This window comes from Triturus cristatus, chromosome 5_1 (genome assembly GCF_964204655.1).
Source record: "Triturus cristatus chromosome 5_1, aTriCri1.1, whole genome shotgun sequence".
NCBI classification, from domain to species: Eukaryota; Metazoa; Chordata; class Amphibia; order Caudata; family Salamandridae; genus Triturus; species Triturus cristatus.
Window position 1 is genome coordinate 399184207 of NC_140587.1, and position 17074 is coordinate 399201280.

At 45.3% G+C, this 17074-nt stretch overlaps 1 protein-coding gene across 1 annotated transcript in view; it reads right to left on the reverse strand.

The window, feature by feature from the left end:
* Positions 1–17074, reverse strand: part of DCAF13 (DDB1 and CUL4 associated factor 13) — a 350429-nt gene that overhangs the window by 25486 nt on the left and 307869 nt on the right. The window contains exon 10 of the mRNA XM_085605122.1: positions 1581–1744. Within this exon, the coding sequence (XP_085461248.1) occupies positions 1581–1744 (164 nt within the window). The remainder of the gene's footprint in view (positions 1–1580; positions 1745–17074) is intronic.

The window sequence follows — 17074 nt, forward strand, 5'->3', positions numbered from 1 at the left end:
CTAGACCACAGACATTCATCCTCCAAGAATCAGACCCTGGCACCTTACACTGTCCTTCTATCTTTGAAATAGCTTCTGAAAGGTTTGGTCAAACTGGGCACAATAGATTTCTAAGTTACCACTCAAGACGTATGCTAGGAAAATACCTCATCCTCAGAGAAAGAAGTGAAACTTAACGGGTTATAAACTCCTTTTCCTGTAATTCTGTCATGATGAAAGGGGCACGGAGAATGTGTCTGTCCACTGCCATGCGAGAGCCAGTTAATTGCTAGCCGTAAGCCCCTGGTAACAGCATATCGAGTTTGGAGCAAAGTGAACCAGTTTTTATTGAAGAGGGTATTGTTTTGAACCATGAAATCTTCTTGTACTTTTCCATCAGCAGATCAATACATCCTTGAAAACGTGGCAAACACTTTTCGCAAAAACAATGGTTTTCATTACTAGTGCCACTCATTTTTTATGCCAGCCAGAATTTATAATTACAATCTCAATATATCCAACTTATTTTTCACACCCCCTAGCTTCTGTTTTTAGGTCTCGCCTGACCCAGCGCATGCGCTGGTCTGGCGAGACTTATTGAGAGGGCTCCAAAAAGTGCTACCAGGCCAGCCTAGAGCTACAGTGCATGTGCGCGGGCGCGCGCGCCGCGCTTTACCGCAAATACTTTCACTTTCCGGCCACACGGCCGCTTTGATGTTTGATGGTGATCCCGATCGCGATCACTATAACTTTCGCGGGTGCACGGCCGCTTTGCATAGCCAATAAGTCTAGCTTTTGGGACCTTATAAGTATTTAGTTTATGCAACTGTTGCATGGCTCAACACTTATAAGGTCCCAAAGGCGAGACCTATTGGCTATGCCAATGCTTGTTAATGTTATTCCTTGGCCTCTGAGCAATGCGATTTAACTTGTTCTTGTCATTGTTAACTCACCTTGCGACTACTCAGCTCCCGCTTTATTACTCCCTTAAATATTCAGAAGTTTAAACAATTGCTATCTTTCTTCAAGTCTATCTTTAACACTCAGTGTATGTTTCGATAACTTGTTAGCCACTATTCATGGAGATGGTGAGAACAGTTAGTGCAACCTACAGAAATCCACACTGATAACAGCAGCCTAACAATTAATTACAAAAAATGGCTCATTTGATCAGAAAAGTCTGCTAATCATTGTTACACAATACAATTTGTAAGTGCAACTCTGATCTTCATACATCTCATTTTTATACCAAAACAGTGCGCGCACCCTTCTTGATGGGTACTATCTTCCGATGGATTAACGCGATGTGGAATTTTGCTGGGTGCTGAGCATAACTATGAACTTCATACTTCTAGATTTTGTAACAATACAATGTGAAAATCCTTCTTGGTGGGCGCTATCTTCCAATTGATTAAGGAGTGTGGAAATTTGCAGGGTGCTGAAGAGAACTAGGTTGCTGGTTCCTGATCTAAAACACAGCAATATATCTGGGTCGAAACAACGGTGAAAGGTACTGGGATCTGGTAAAGAAATAAGATAAAGAGAATCTACACCTCTCTAGCATCCTAAACATGGCAAAAACAAGAAGGAAATGAACGTACTTCCGCCGGCGAGCTTCTTTCATGATGCGCTGTTCTTTTGCTTGGCTGTAGATAATTTTCGGGAGATGGCGGTGGCGAGCTATACGTTTGATCTGGGGGTGGTGCTTAAATTTCTCCTTCAGTTTTTCATTATAATTCAGAGCTGCTCTCTCGCGCGGGGCCAGCTGAAGGAAAACAGAAATACATTAGATTTGCAGCCAATTTCAGCCTATGTCAGTCAGCTGTAGTCACAGTATCAGTAATTGCTGGTCATTGAAGTTCTAGAAGATGCAATTGCTATGTCATGTAAAAAGAAACAGAAAACTGATGTTACTTTTTTATACGTTACTAATAACGTCAATAAGGCACGGAAACACAGACGTTCTACAGAAGGCAAAGATTTAAAATAACAGTAGGCATGAACGTTCCTGCCCTCTGTGGAGAGCTGCCACACCTACAATCTTTTTTACATATTCTGGCCTACTTTATGTCGTAAGAGTGCTTGACAATTATGGTCTACTCGGAGAGATGCATCTTTTTTGTGATGTTTCGCAACAAAGCACGCATAGCGTACCCCCACCCACTGAAGTGGGGGATCCCTGCTCCTTCAGGAGTCTGATAGTTGCTGAGAGCTGCAATAGTAGTGAGAGTAAAGGCGTTTCAACGTTTGCTTAGTGGCTCTCTGTGTAACATTTTCTCATCCTCATAACTAGTGCCATGCACCATCCTACGGTATATGTAGCAGACTGTGTACTGTGTAGCATGCTTGTGTGTTAAGGCTTATATTTGGTGGGTCACACAGAGTGGGTGTGGTATGACTCTTACAACAGTGGTTTACAAACACCTCAAAAAATGATAGTCCCCTTGTAAAGGGTGCGGCCAATCTGGGTTCCAGGTCCCTGTGGCTACCCCTAGACCTATATCTCAGGAATCTCAAAAAGTCAATTCAGTCTCATTACAGGTTATGACATATATTCAACTCTGAGCTCTGTCAGACCACTAAAGATTGCCCATGGCGTGGTGCTAACCAGTTATTTACAGAAGAGATCTAGAATCAACACATGCCTCAAGAGAGGAGGGTAGGCGCCTATGAATCTGCAGCACTACATGCTACGAACAGATGCTTACAGGATTAGTAACATTTTTCTATTGTAGCATGTGCGGCTGTAAATGTACCTGCTTTGCATAGACTAAAAATCAATACCTTTGTATAATGGTGGCTTCTGTGTGTCTGATGCAGTTGTCTGAAACTAAGTCATTTAGGTTGCCTAGTTAACCATAGTCTGTTGGCGGGCCAGGATATTCACACAATAGTGCTTGGTTAAAGTGTGTGGGCTGGACTAGATGGCAGATAAGCAGATGTAAGCTAGTGGCATGTTGCCTAAGAATGTGATGGTGGACACTTTCTTTCGGGTGGAGTGTGCCATGGGCAGAGCAGATAGGACCCTTTTTGCTTTGTGGTAACAGGTTTGAAAGCACTCAACTATCCATCTTGCAAATCTAGCTTGGAGATGAGACGGCCTTTGTGAGGCTCGGCAAAGGCGACACAGAGCCAGCCAGACTTACAAAAAGGCTTGGTATGGTCAATGTAGTATATGAGAGATCTTTGGACATCTAGCAGTAAAGCTCTTTCCGCTACGAGAGTTGGACTGTGGTCAAAAGACTGGGAGCTCTATCGTTGGGGTAAGGTGGAAAGGCGAGAACACCTTGGGGAGAAATTTTGGATTGGTTTTGAGAACAATTTTATCTTTGTAAACATAATTGAAGGGTTCTTGTAAAGGGGGTGCTTGCAGTTCGCTCATGTGGGAAGTAATGGCCACAAGGAAAGCTACCTACCAGGAAAAGAACTGGTGGGGGCATAAGTGTATCAGTGTAAAGTTTCAAAGGGAGGCCCCATAAGTTTTGTGAGGGTTATGCTAAGGTTCTATACAGGGTTTGGAGGTATTCTGGGAGAAAATTATCCTCTTAAGACCCTCCATGAAAGCCCTTACTACTGGAATCCTGTCTCTCATATAGACTGCAACAGCAGTTAAATGTTGGAGTACTGATGTTTAGGCAAGGCAGATGTAACAGATAGCAGATGATGTTCTGGACCGCAGGCTTCAATGGGTCTATGTCTTTGGGGATGCAGTAGTGGACAAATCTTTTCCACTTTGTGCTGTAGCAGTTGTGTGAAGTGGGTCTGTATGTTTCTAGTAGAATGGTCATACATTCATTGGGAAGGTTCAAGTATCCCGATTCGAAGGCCTCAGGTGCCAGATTGCTAGGCTGAGCTGTCTGGGGTCTGGGTGTCTGATCTGGCATGGCTCTGTATGAGATGATCTGGCCTGAGCAGTAATTTATCATGGGGGCTAATGGAACTTTCCAGGAGCATGAAGTACCAGGGTTGTGTGGCCTAGGTGGGAGCCACAAGGATGTGTGCCAGGGATGTTTGTCTCATCTTCCTCACAACATACGGAAATACCTTTGGCCAATTCATCCATAGTACATTGTCATGGACTGTGGGTACCTGGAGGCGGGGTTTGAGTATTTTGAGTTTTCAAGGTGGGGAACAGGTCTGTTTGTGCAGTACCCAAATGCTGGAAGTACCTTTGTAAGACCAGCAGGTGGAATTCATACTCGCAGACTTGTTGCTGCGTCCTGCTGAGCAGGTCTGCAAAATCGTTATCCACACCTGAAGAATGTTCTGCTCAGAGATGTAGGTTGTGGCAGATAGCCCAATGCCAAATCACCTGAGTGAGTGCTAAGAGGTGGGGAGAATGGGTGCTGTCCTTTTTCTGTAGGTAAAACATGGCAATGTAGTTGTCCATTTTGAAGAGGACTACGCTCCTTTGAATGACCTGGAAGAAGGCTTTGAGGGCTAGGTGTAATGCTGGTGAGGTGGCCACACCCCTGAACAGTCATGTTGTTGAGATGCACACCCCAACCTGGGAGAGAGGATTCTATGATGATTGCCGCTTGCAAAATACGGTTTGTGAAAGGCCTGTCCCACAACCAATTGTTACAGTTTCACCAATGCAGAGAGAGGTGTTTATTAACACTAGATCTTCCCAGTGACCTTCTGTCTGTGACCATTGACCAACAGGGCACTATTGAAGGGAACACAAAATGGAGCCTGGCGTAAGGTACAATGGAGAGGCATTATGCCATCATCCCAAGAAGATGCATCACGGTTCTGACTGTGAGTAGGCTACTGGACTGAAAAAAAGACAGCAGCTGCTGAGATGCCAGCACTCTTTGTTGGTTAGGGTAGGCTTTCCCTATTACTGCGTTCAACAGGGACCCTAGGAAAGGTTGTAGGTCGGACTTGGTGGCATTTATGGTGAATCCCAAGCTGTGGAGCAGGAGGATAGCTGTTGAGCGTGGGCGAAGCACTGCTGCCTGCCACCACTTCCCATAAGCCAATTACAAAGGTAGGAGAAGATGTGAATGTACCCTTCACAGATGGATGGCCACCACTGCTAGGAACTCTGTGAACACCCCTGGAGTCCACATGCCCCCAAAAGAAACAGGTAGTGATGTCCACTTACAGCAAAACACAGGTACCTGTAATGGGCATGGTAGAGGGGTATTTTTAATCATTCAAACTTAAAGGGTGAAGTCCTATTTGACGAACTTTACAAAGTTGGAGATTAAATGTTTTTATGGTCCCTAGGAATATTTTTATGTCTTTTTATATGTTTTTTATTTGTTGTATATGATGTTTGTTCTGTACTTTTATGGATTTTATTAACTGAATAAAGTGGATTTGACTGACTGACTGGGTATGTGAAAGTAGACGTCCTCGATATTTAACACCATCATGTAATTGCGATTCTCCTATTACCATGACCAGAGAATCTGGATTTCATTACAAGACCGGAGGCTGACATTATGCATTCTCTTTTTTAAATGCGGCTTCAAGTCAGATAAGTTGCCTTTTTCATTCCTCCATGTACCTTTTAACCTTCTTTGATTAATTGTACTATGATTTCCTTATAAGATAGAATATGTTATTGTCTTTACTAAGATTTCCTTATAAGATGGAATATGTTATTGCTTTTTCGTTAAGATTGCACGTTATTTAAGCTTATTTTGATGTTATCTTTATCGTTTCTTTATTCCGATACATTACACCCTTTGTTCCTTGTAATCGTTCACTGAGTCGGTCCACTACAGTTTTACGACTCTTCCCGTGCTGTTCGTTTAAAAAAAAAAAAGAGGTATCTATAGCGTTCGTTCGTTTTTTAAAATAAGACTGTCCCGAGTGTGCTTAGCTACTTCGTGGAGCGATTTTAAGATACGCTCCCCCACTCCGCGTTCCACCCGACCGCCTTCCCGGTGACGTTACCTCTTAGCTTCTTCCCTCCGTATGCCACTTGCTGCAACCTCCATACCCGCCCGACTCCGGACTTCACCCACTGCAACGATGTCTTCGTGACATCGCGATCTCCCGCTGCTGATCTCTTCATATCTCCGCGATCTCCCGCAGCTTCAACGTTTAAGCTGCAGGACGTTCTGTCTTTCTTTATCTTCGCTATTATTTTTATACTAATGGAAATAGAGATGAGGGACAGCGCGTTCGTCTCGCTGCTCCCTCGATTAGAGGAAAGTCGTTAGCAACGACCCCTCACTATGCTGTTTCTTAGCAACTCACTGCCTTTCGACAGTTGGGAACTTCGTTTTACCTGTCTTGAGCCTCGTCCTGCATTATTACAGCTACTCTACTCCTTTTTTCATCAGTTTTTTATCAGAATTGTACTTACTCCTCTAATTTTAATACTCCAAGTGACCTAAAAAAAAAAAAGAAAAAGAAAAAGGAAAGAGGGAAAAAATGTCTGATATGTCCGACTCTGATGACCCTCAAATTATTACACCCGCTCCCTCTAACAAAGAGGATCTTATCAAAAAAATGATCCATAAGGAGATTCATTCCTGCATGAGGGAGACTATCGATAAGATTTTTGCAGGTAAGAGACCCCCCGCACTCCTCGGAGCGCAGTCCAACGACCCACCTAATGTTGGGGGTAAAAGAACCAAGAAATGCAACAACTTAAATAATGAGGGAAGTATGGGAGGTCAAAGCACCTCATTTATATTGGGAGGACCACGCGCCTCGAAACCAGAAGGAGGACTAAGCTCCTCAAATGCTACGGGTGGCCTAAGCGCCCCAAAAAATCGTTGTGCCAACAATGACACACCTCACTGGGATGCCCTATGCGGCTCACAATACCCTAATGGCAATGCTACCCCTCTCTTGCCTAGCGTACCCTCTAATGAGTCACTTGACGAGTATATTTTGGATCTCGATCAAAATGAGGATGATTTTGACCCCGTTTTTTCTGAAGAGGAACTCCCCTCCTCCTCTAAAAAAGTTATTCTTGACCCCCTCGGTGGAGAAATGTTTTCGCCCGATAACATTCAACACCCTAGAAGCTCTCAGTGGTGGCCCCAAGATCATGTAGCCAAATTTATTAAAACTTGGGTTAAGCACCCCTTGGAAAGAGAGGCAAGAAATCTTCTTAGGGCCGAATGTCCACGCCCTGTCATTGAGGACAAAATTTGCCTTACCCCCAACCTTGACCCAGAGCTAATTAAATTCTTATTTAAATTGGGCAGAGACCCTAGAAAAGGGTTTGAACGTTCCCTCAAAACTTGCCAAGATCGCATGCTTGACATGCTCGGCCCCTTAGGCCGTATGATTGATCTTATCGAAGAAAGCTATACCAAAGGGATTCAACCTAATATTGACCTCCTACGAGGTTGGAGTCAAAGAGCACTTATTTTGTTGGGTAATGCCAACGCATCCCTCAATACAGAAAGGAGGAAAATAGTCCTCTCTAAGATTGACCCAAAACTTTGCGATATGGCGGAGAAAGAGTCCTCCTCTAATCCAAATGGTTTGTTGTTTGGCGAGGATATGATCAAAGACCTGGGGAAGTACGTGGCTACCTTTACTGCTCTGGATAGAGCGCAAGCCAACATGCGCAGAGTGTTTAACTCTAATGTTTTTGCGAGGGCCGGCAGAAGGGGTCGTTCTGCTGGCCGCTTCTTTCAAAGACCCTTTTCAAGGTCAAGAGGTTTCGGTCGAGGTTATCAACAAAACAACACCTCTTTCTTCCCTCAACGAGGCCGCTCCTTCCGTTCAAGGAACTTCAGGTCGAGAGACATCTCCAATCAAAATCCAACAAGTGAGTACTCCTTCTCTTCTTTCTTCTTCTTTAATTCCGAAAGTAGGGGGTCGCCTAAGGTTTTTCTTCCACGTTTGGGAGCAAATTACACACGACCCTTGGGTTCTAGAGACTGTACAAGGTTTCAGAATAGATTTCACAGAGGAACCGTTCCAGTCCTCAACTCCTCTAACATTAAGCTTGACTCGGGAACAACATTCTATTGTCGAGGAAGAAGTAACTTCTATGTTAACGAAAGGTGCGATTCGAGAAGTTCCTTGGGCTTCCTTAAACTTCGTAAGCAATATCTTCCTCGTGGAAAAGAAGGACAAAGGCTGGAGACCTGTAATAAACCTAAGGAACTTGAACAGGTTTGTCACTTACAATCATTTCAAGATGGAAGGTATCCATCTCCTCAAGGACATGCTTTTAGAAGGGGACTGGCTAGTCAAACTAGACCTGAAGGACGCCTACTTCACTATTCCTATGGCAGAGGAATCCCAACCTTTTCTTCAATTTGTTTGGAACAAACATCTATATCAGTTCCAAGCCCTTCCCTTCGGCCTATCATCAGCCCCGTGGTGTTTCACCAAGGTCATGAAGGCCATTACCACGTTCCTTCGGGAAAGAGGTGTCCGCCTCATAATTTATCTGGACGACATTCTAATCATGTCCCAGATAAATTATGAGGCGGACGCCTCTTTCCCGAAGGAACGTGGTAATGGCCTTCATGACCTTGGTGAAACACCACGGGGCTGATGATAGGCCGAAGGGAAGGGCTTGGAACTGATATAGATGTTTGTTCCAAACAAATTGAAGAAAAGGTTGGGATTCCTCTGCCATAGAAATAGTGAAGTAGGCGTCCTTCAGGTCTAGTTTGACTAGCCAGTCCCCTTCTAAAAGCATGTCCTTGAGGAGATGGATACCTTCCATCTTGAAATGATTGTAAGTGACAAACCTGTTCAAGTTCCTTAGGTTTATTACAGGTCTCCAGCCTTTGTCCTTCTTTTCCACGAGGAAGATATTGCTTACGAAGTTTAAGGAAGCCCAAGGAACTTCTCGAATCGCACCTTTCGTTAACATAGAAGTTACTTCTTCCTCGACAATAGAATGTTGTTCCCGAGTCAAGCTTAATGTTAGAGGAGTTGAGGACTGGAACGGTTCCTCCGTGAAATCTATTCTGAAACCTTGTACAGTCTCTAGAACCCAAGGGTCGTGTCTAATTTGCTCCCAAATGTGGAAGAAAAACCTTAGGCGACCCCCTACTTTCGGAATTAAAGAAGAAGAAAGAAGAGAAGGAGTACTCACTTGTTGGATTTTGATTGGAGATGCCTCTCGACCTGAAGTTCCTTGAACGGAAGGAGCGACCTCGTTGAGGGAAGAAAGAGGAGTTGTTTTGTTGATAACCTCGACCGAAACCTCTTGACCTTGAAAAGGGTCTTTGAAAGAAGCGGCCAGCAGAACGACCCCTTCTGCCGGCCCTCGCAAAAACATTAGAGTTAAACACTCTGCGCATGTTGGCTTGCGCTCTATCCAGAGCAGTAAAGGTAGCCACGTACTTCCCCAGGTCTTTGATCATATCCTCGCCAAACAACAAACCATTTGGATTAGAGGAGGACTCTTTCTCCGCCATATCGCAAAGTTTTGGGTCAATCTTAGAGAGGACTATTTTCCTCCTTTCTGTATTGAGGGATGCGTTGGCATTACCCAATAAAATAAGTGCTCTTTGACTCCAACCTCGTAGGAGGTCAATATTAGGTTGAATCCCTTTGGTATAGCATTCTTCGATAAGATCAATCATACGGCCTAAGGGGCCAAGCATGTCAAGCATGCGATCTTGGCAAGTTTTGAGGGAACGTTCAAACCCTTTTCTAGGGTCTCTGCCCAATTTAAATAAGAATTTAATTAGCTCTGGGTCTAGGTTGGGGGTAAGGCAAATTTTGTCCTCAATGACAGGGCGTGGGCATTCGGCCCTAAGAAGATTTCTTGCCTCTCTTTCCAAGGGGTGCTTAACCCAAGATTTAATAAATTTGGCTACATGATCTTGAGGCCACCACTGAGAGCTTCTAGGGTGTTGAATGTTATCGGGCGAAAACATTTCTCCACCGAGGGGGTCAAGAATAACTTTTTTAGAGGAGGAGGGAAGTTCCTCTTCAGAAAAAACGGGGTCAAAATCATCCTCATTTTGATCGAGATCCAAAATATATTCGTCAAGTGACTCATTAGAGGGTACGCTAGGCAAGAGAGGGGTAGCATTGCCATTAGGGTATTGTGAGCCGCATAGGGCATCCCAGTGAGGTGTGTCATTGTAGGCACAACGATTTTTTGGGGCGCTTAGGCCACCCGTAGCATTTGAGGAGCTTAGTCCTCCTTCTGGTTTCGAGGCGCGTGGTCCTCCCAATATAAATGAGGTGCTTTGACCTCCCATACTTCCCTCATTATTTAAGTTGTTGCATTTTTTGGTTCTTTTACCCCCAACATTAGGTGGTTCGTTGGACTGCGCTCCGAGGAGTGCGGGGGGTCTCTTACCTGCAACAATCTTATCGATAGTCTCCCTCATGCAGGAATGAATCTCCTTATGGATCATTTTTTTGATAAGATCCTCTTTGTTAGAAGGAGCGGGTGTAACAATTTGAGGGTCATCAGAGTCGGACATATCAGACATTTTTTTCCCTCTTTCCCTTTTTTTTTTTTTTTTTTTTTTAGGTCACTTGGAGTGTTAAAATTAGAGCAGTAAGTAAATTCCTGATAAAAAACTGTTGAAAAAATGAGTGGAGTAGTAATATTGCAGGACGAGGCTCAAGGCAGGTAAAACACCTTTTCTGAGCACAGAGAAGATGTCCTGTGTGTAATCATACGGAAACTGTCCTAGAGGATGTATTTGTTGCGAGACCTGAAGTTTAAGACAGGCCTGAGGGAGTTGTCCTTTTTGGGGACAAGAAAAGTGCAGGAAGAAGATGCCCTTTGCCCACTGGTGTGGAGGCACCCACTTTATTGGACCTATCTGTGCCTTTCTGGAGAAGGGCTTGGACAATTTCTTCAAGGAGGTCGAGATTGTCTCTGCTGAGGACGTGTCTGTGGGTTGGGATGTACGGAGGGGCCGTGAGAAGTTCTAGTCAGTATTTGTGGAGGACCATTGCTAGAACCCCCGATGTGATTTCCTCCCAGCAAGAGTATTGTTTGGGGGGGGGGTTGGGAGGGGGGAGTCGCTGTTTGGAGGTGGAAGCTCCTTAAGTAGAGCCACCTCTGCTCTTGCCTCAGTTGTTACTCCTATATACAACCCTGTTGTAACCCTTGCCCCCTGCTGATGGAAGTTATGTTCCTGAGGTTGATAGGACTGCGGGTGAATTGGGCTTGGCACTTCTCCGAAGTTGTAGAACCTCTAGCAGTTGGAGTTTGTAGGGCCCATGGACTTTGTGATTTCTATGTTCTTTTTTCAAGCATTTCATCAACCTGTGGGCCAAAGAGATGTTCCATATCAAACAGGAGGTTGAGGAGATACTGCCGAACCTTGGTGAACCCAAAGATGTGGAGCAATGCGTGCTGTCTGAGGACAGCACTGGTGGCAATGCCTCTGTAGACTGTGCCTGCCGTTTCTTCCCCCCTCTTCCTGTATTTCTCTGGGAGGTGTCTGACCAAATCTTGCATCTCTTCCCACTGGGACCGATCATATCTAGAGGCACCTAACAGCAGTAGCTATGCACCAGTCGGTGGCAGCCCATATTGCTACCCTTTTGCCTACAGCATTTATCTTCTTGCTTTATCAGGCTTTAGGATGTCACCTGCAGCTTGGGTGGAGGCCCTTTTAGAGGCAGTGCAGACCACTAAGGAGTCAGGGGGAAGCTGGCCTCTGATATAGATGGGTCACTGGTGATGGTTTACATTTTTTTCTAGCTTGGGTGCCCATGACAGGCGCCCTAAAGTTGTCTAGGGAAGATTTTAGCATGCCTTTGGGCAATGCTGAAAGGGTAATCGTTCCATCACCTCTTTTGGGTCAGCATGCTTTGGAGCCACAGTCCAAAGGGTTCCAAAGAGCGTGGGAGACCCACTGGCATAGGTCCTCCGTGAATGTCTTAACGGGAGGATATATAAAAGGGTTTTGAACAGCGAGTAGGTTTTTCTGATGCATCTGTGATGAACTGCAACAACATGGGCCCGAAAAATGTGTTGAGAACACAAGCTCAGAGCCTTGCCGGTGTACACTGAACCTGATGGAGGAAAAAAACAGTCTAACATGGAGTACGTGCCCATGCGCACTCCCCACAAAGCGAGGAGTCACAGCACATCTTGTGACCTGAAAGAAATTTTAAAAGAAAAACAACTTGCAAACATCAGAGCCCAACATTAGATGACAGAAGTATGCAGAGCATGTGTATCGACAGCCCGACATGCTCCGAACACTGTTTCTTCTGACTAGCTAGCGTCTGTTCTCACCCCTCTTTTGAGGAGAAATCATGGGAAGATGTTCTCTACTGCAGTGACTGGGGTAACATTTATTTTTCATCCTAGCCCTGCAACTTGACTGGCTCTGGCTTATTGCCCGTGCACCCAATTTCAGATAGATAGTCCCCTCTTAAGTCAGTAAGTTATATTTATCTGGAATTCAAGAGAAGCTGCTCAGAGGGATGTTCGACTAGCAACATGACTGAAAGTTTGCATCTCATATATTGAGGTTACTGTATGGGATTATCGTGTCAAACAGTATTTAAGTCTGAAACCCACCACCACCAACTCCATTGGATTAAGCTTTGACCATTAGAAAGTGAAGTGCACAAAGGAGTACCAATGGCAGATGATAGCACACAGCATTAACAGCAGCCTGAACACCCCATTCTGCCATGAGATCTGAAGAGACAAACTTGCAATATGCACCAGTCATCATTTTCACAAGAGAAGGAGAAGGCTCCTGTTGTATTATATGTTTTTTTTAAACGGAGTTTATATAGCGCAAACTTGACCCGAAGTTATCGGGTATCAGAGCGCTTTAGACGAGCACCAGTTGCGTTACATGAGGACATATTAATTTTTTGTTAGGCACGGGGAGATTAAGTGATTTGCCCAGAATCACAGGATGTTGCGCGTCCCTGCTGAGACTCGAACCTGGTTCCCCAGCTCCGGGGTCGACCGCCCTAGCCGTTAGGCCAACTCCTCTCCCTTATATGTTTATAAATACAATTAAGATGCCCGTTCAGATTTACAATGATGTTCATTAAATTAGAGAGGACTGAGCAGCACATCTTTGTGACAGCGAGGAAGCCTGCAACTAATGCCTTTTCTATGACTTTTAATGGTAACCATTTTAGTGAAAACCGTACTAATGAACTTCCATCTTCTGTCTATATGACTTCTTTTCATTTACACCCATTTCCCTTAGTGATTCTTTTCAGGCATCACTATTTCCCTTAGTGATTCCTTTCAGACACCACTATTTCCTTTAGTAACCGCACCACTAGATGCGGAATCTGCACTTTTTAAAATACCATGTAGTTAAGTCTCCGCAATTTCAATGTGCTTTAATGTTACCTTTCTAGGGAACAAACTCACACTTGTGCACTGCCAAGGAACAAGTTACGTACCTTTGGTACAGCCTTATCTCGTAGAGACTATGTAGCCGCAGTTTTCTTACCTTAGAATTATCCCCAGGCGCAAGACTGGATCCGCAATTTTTTCGTGAGCAGTACCCCTGTGCACTAGTAGGTGGCGCTGTTCGGCTTCACATGGCGTGATTGGCGTCATTTGCCCTGGAAGTGACAAGCAGGGTGCCTATATAGGTGCCATTCCAGTGTGCTGACGTCAGTTTCTTTTTGTGACTTTACATGCCAGGAGAAAGAATCCACAAAGAACACCGACACCTGGTGTGTGGAACTAGGACCCTGAAAAGGGAAAAGCCCTATACCTAGAAATCTGTCTGCAGAGTGGAGAGGATGGGTGGGCTGGTAAGGAATCTGCGGCTAGATCGAGTCTCTACCAGATAAGGAGTTACCAAAGGTAAGTAATTTGTTAATCTAATAGAGACTTCTAGATGCAGATTACTTACCTTAGAATATATACCCAAGCAGTAAGTCGCCAGGAGATGGCTGCAAACCAAATTTATACAAGAAAGTCCTCCAGGACCCACTGTGCAAAGTGTTTGTCTGCCCGTCCCAACAGATCTGACTGTTCAGACAGTAGTGCTTGGTGAACGTGGGCTGCAAGGCCCACATGGCTGCCTGGAAGATGTCCAGGACCGGAACTACGCATGAAGACACAGTGATCGCATCCTTTGCTTTGGTGAAATGAGCAACGAAACCCTCTGGGATTTACTTCTTGGCCAATGCGTAGCAGATCTTAAGGCAGAGTACAATTCATAGGGAGATGGATCTTTTCTGCACAGACTTCCCTTTCTTGACTCCGACATGCCCCACGAAGAGTAGATCGTCAACCTGGACCGGTTTTGCGTGGTCAAGGTAGAACAACAATGCTCTTTTTTTGTCCACCCAGTAGAGTCTCTCCTCTTCCTTAGAAGGATGAGGCGGAGTGTAAAAGGTAGGCAAATTGATGGACTGGCCTATGTGGAATGGGGACACTACCTTCAGCAAGAAGGATGCTCGAGTCCAAAGGAACAGTCTGTCTGGGAAGAAAGAGATGTATTGAGGCGGAGATGACAGCGCTTGCAGTTCACTGACCCTCCGGACAGATGTAATTGCCACCAGAAAGGCAGTCTTGATGGTGAGGAGCCTAAGAGAGCAAGTAGGAAGGAAACATGTTGCAGACGTTTAAGGAACCTATTTATAATAGGGGACTTGATAAGGGAAGGCTGATCTGGCAGCCACAAACAGGCAGAGAAAGTAGATAAATAACTCTTCAACATGCCCAATGCTCAGCTGTGCTAGGCCTGGGTAAGGATAAACAAAAGTACTTGGGAAAAGAGTGAAGGTAAAGGGTCGATTGTTTGGCTGGACACCATGCCACAAACTTGCTCTACTTGGATGGACACAGAGTTGCCAGAATAATATTACAGACTTTGGGCAGAAGGTCGAAAGCTGTCAAATGTCGCTGTTCAATCTCCATGCCTGAAGGCAGAGCATGGACAGGTTTGGGTAGAGAACCCTCCCCCTGCGGCTACAAAAGAAGATCCTCATGAAGGGGCAGCCTGATTGGAGGACCGATGGACATGCTCAAGAGCTCAGAATACCAGACAGTATGACCCCAGTCTAGAGCCACAAGGATGACTTGGGCCCAGTCATTCCTGATCTTCTTGAGAACTCTGAGCAGGAGTGGTATGTGAAGAAAGGCCTACAAATGCCCTGAATTCCACTTGAGGTAGAACGAGTCTCTCTGTGAGACATGCTTCGAAAATGTGTGCTCTCTGCAGTGGTGAAGAGATCAAGCCAAAGTTCTCGCCATTCGTGGAAAAGACCTTGTGCCACCTTCGGTTGCAAATACGTTTGTGATGCCCTAGAGGTCCACATCTGAGTTTGTCCACCCTGGAATTCAAAGAGCCTGCCAGGTGAAACCCACAATCTCCAAGATATTTGAATTTGCAGAAGGGAAAATAATCATAGGAGGGGACTTTAATATAATGATAGATAACCAGAGACACCGATGCTCACCCAGATATGATGGAGAAGGAACAGTAAGTGGGTAATTTAGACAATGGCTCGCTGAGGTGGGCTTTGTGGATGTTTGGAGAGAGAAACATGCAGAAGAAAGGGACTACACTACTTGTGCAAGCCTGAACTGATCATTTTCTCTTGAGCTTTAGCTTACTATCAGAAGTGTCAGATTCTCCAATAGGTCTTTTGGCACTATCTGATCATGCCATATTGACGTACAACTTCTACAACAGCTTTACAGAAACCACTCATGGTGTCTGTAGGAGTTTTCACTACATGACCCTACAATTAAAGATCGAATGGGGAAAGCATTCTTGTATTATTTATAAGAAATCAGCAAGTCAGATAACCCAATTGCAATCATTTGGTACACTCAAAGGGGTTTTCAGAGGCATATTTATATCAGAGGCAAATCACATGAAAGAAATTACAAAGGAAATAATAGTGCACCTGAAATCTCAGCAAATGGCCCTAGAGCAGGAACATAAACATACATGTTCACAAACTATGGCGTAAAGTGGTGGCCATCTGATCACAACTCAGGAACTTGGATTTTGTTGTAACTTAGAATATGCCTTTGCATACACTAAAAAAAAAACAGTAACCAAAAAAGCAGGCAAGGTATTAGGTTATCAACTTAGAGCAAGAGTGAATAGCGCAGAGTACAGGCTATGTTCAACACAGAAGGAGAGCTGCCTTTCTAATGATGAAGTGATATGAAGATGCTCCAGGAAGGAGAAGTCCAGGAACTCCAACAAGGGAGGTAACTTAGCAAACCCATTAAATTCCTGTAATGGCTCTCTGGGGCCATCCAGCTCAGAGTCAGTTCCAAAATGTTTGTATACAGCGTGGTGCTCTCAGAATTGCCACTCCTCCAGATGACTCTGTGGCTCCCTTTTGAACTTATGTAATGGAGCCAGAGGGTGGGACGCACTGAAGCCAGGGCCAGTCTCACAATGGGGGTGGAGGGTGGCTGGCTCAGGTGGGGGGCGGGGGGTGTCAGTGTCTGAAGTGAAGTCAATGGAACTGCATTGGTGCTGCTGGAAACAGCAAAAATGGGGTGAATTATGCAGAGGGAAGGCCCACTGGTTAAAACCCATAAGGCATCCGTACAAGTACCATGGGGCCCATAAACTCCCAAACGAGTGGACTACAGCAGGCCCCTGAATACTTTAAAACATGGGGTTCAAATAGAGGGCCGCAAAGTCCAGGGACTAGGGGTGAACAGGGTCCAGGAGTGGAGATGCAGGGACCTCCACTGGTGCCAGCTCTTTAGGCGGGAAAGCCTTGACCAACTCTGGCTCTGATGAGGAGTCTGTAGATGGCTACTGTGACTTACCTCACTTGTGTTTGTTTCCTTGCCTTGCCCTCTTATGCTTTTGGTGGAATGCTCCAACAATGCCAGAGACCAAGAGTGGGGCCTGGACCTGCGCGTGCCTCTACTCTCCCTGGCCCAAACCATAAAAGGCTCAGCCTCTTAATCTTTGATGGCCCTTGGATGAATGCTTCAGCATAGGGGCTGTCCGACCGAGGCGGCACGAGTTTTGGGGAGGCAGGAGCAGTTTTTTAGGGGGTAGGGGGTAGCGCCCTAACGCTCTTACCTGCAGCCGTTTGAGGAGGGGGTTTGATGAAGGGGGGCGGCTGCAGGAATCGCCAGCGTCCCCCGCTCTTAGCTTCGACCGCCGTGGGCGGCAAACGCAGGGGCAACCATGTGCAGCCTAAGGCCTAGCTACGCCACTGCTCCGGAAGCACAGTGAAGGTGTGGAAAAAG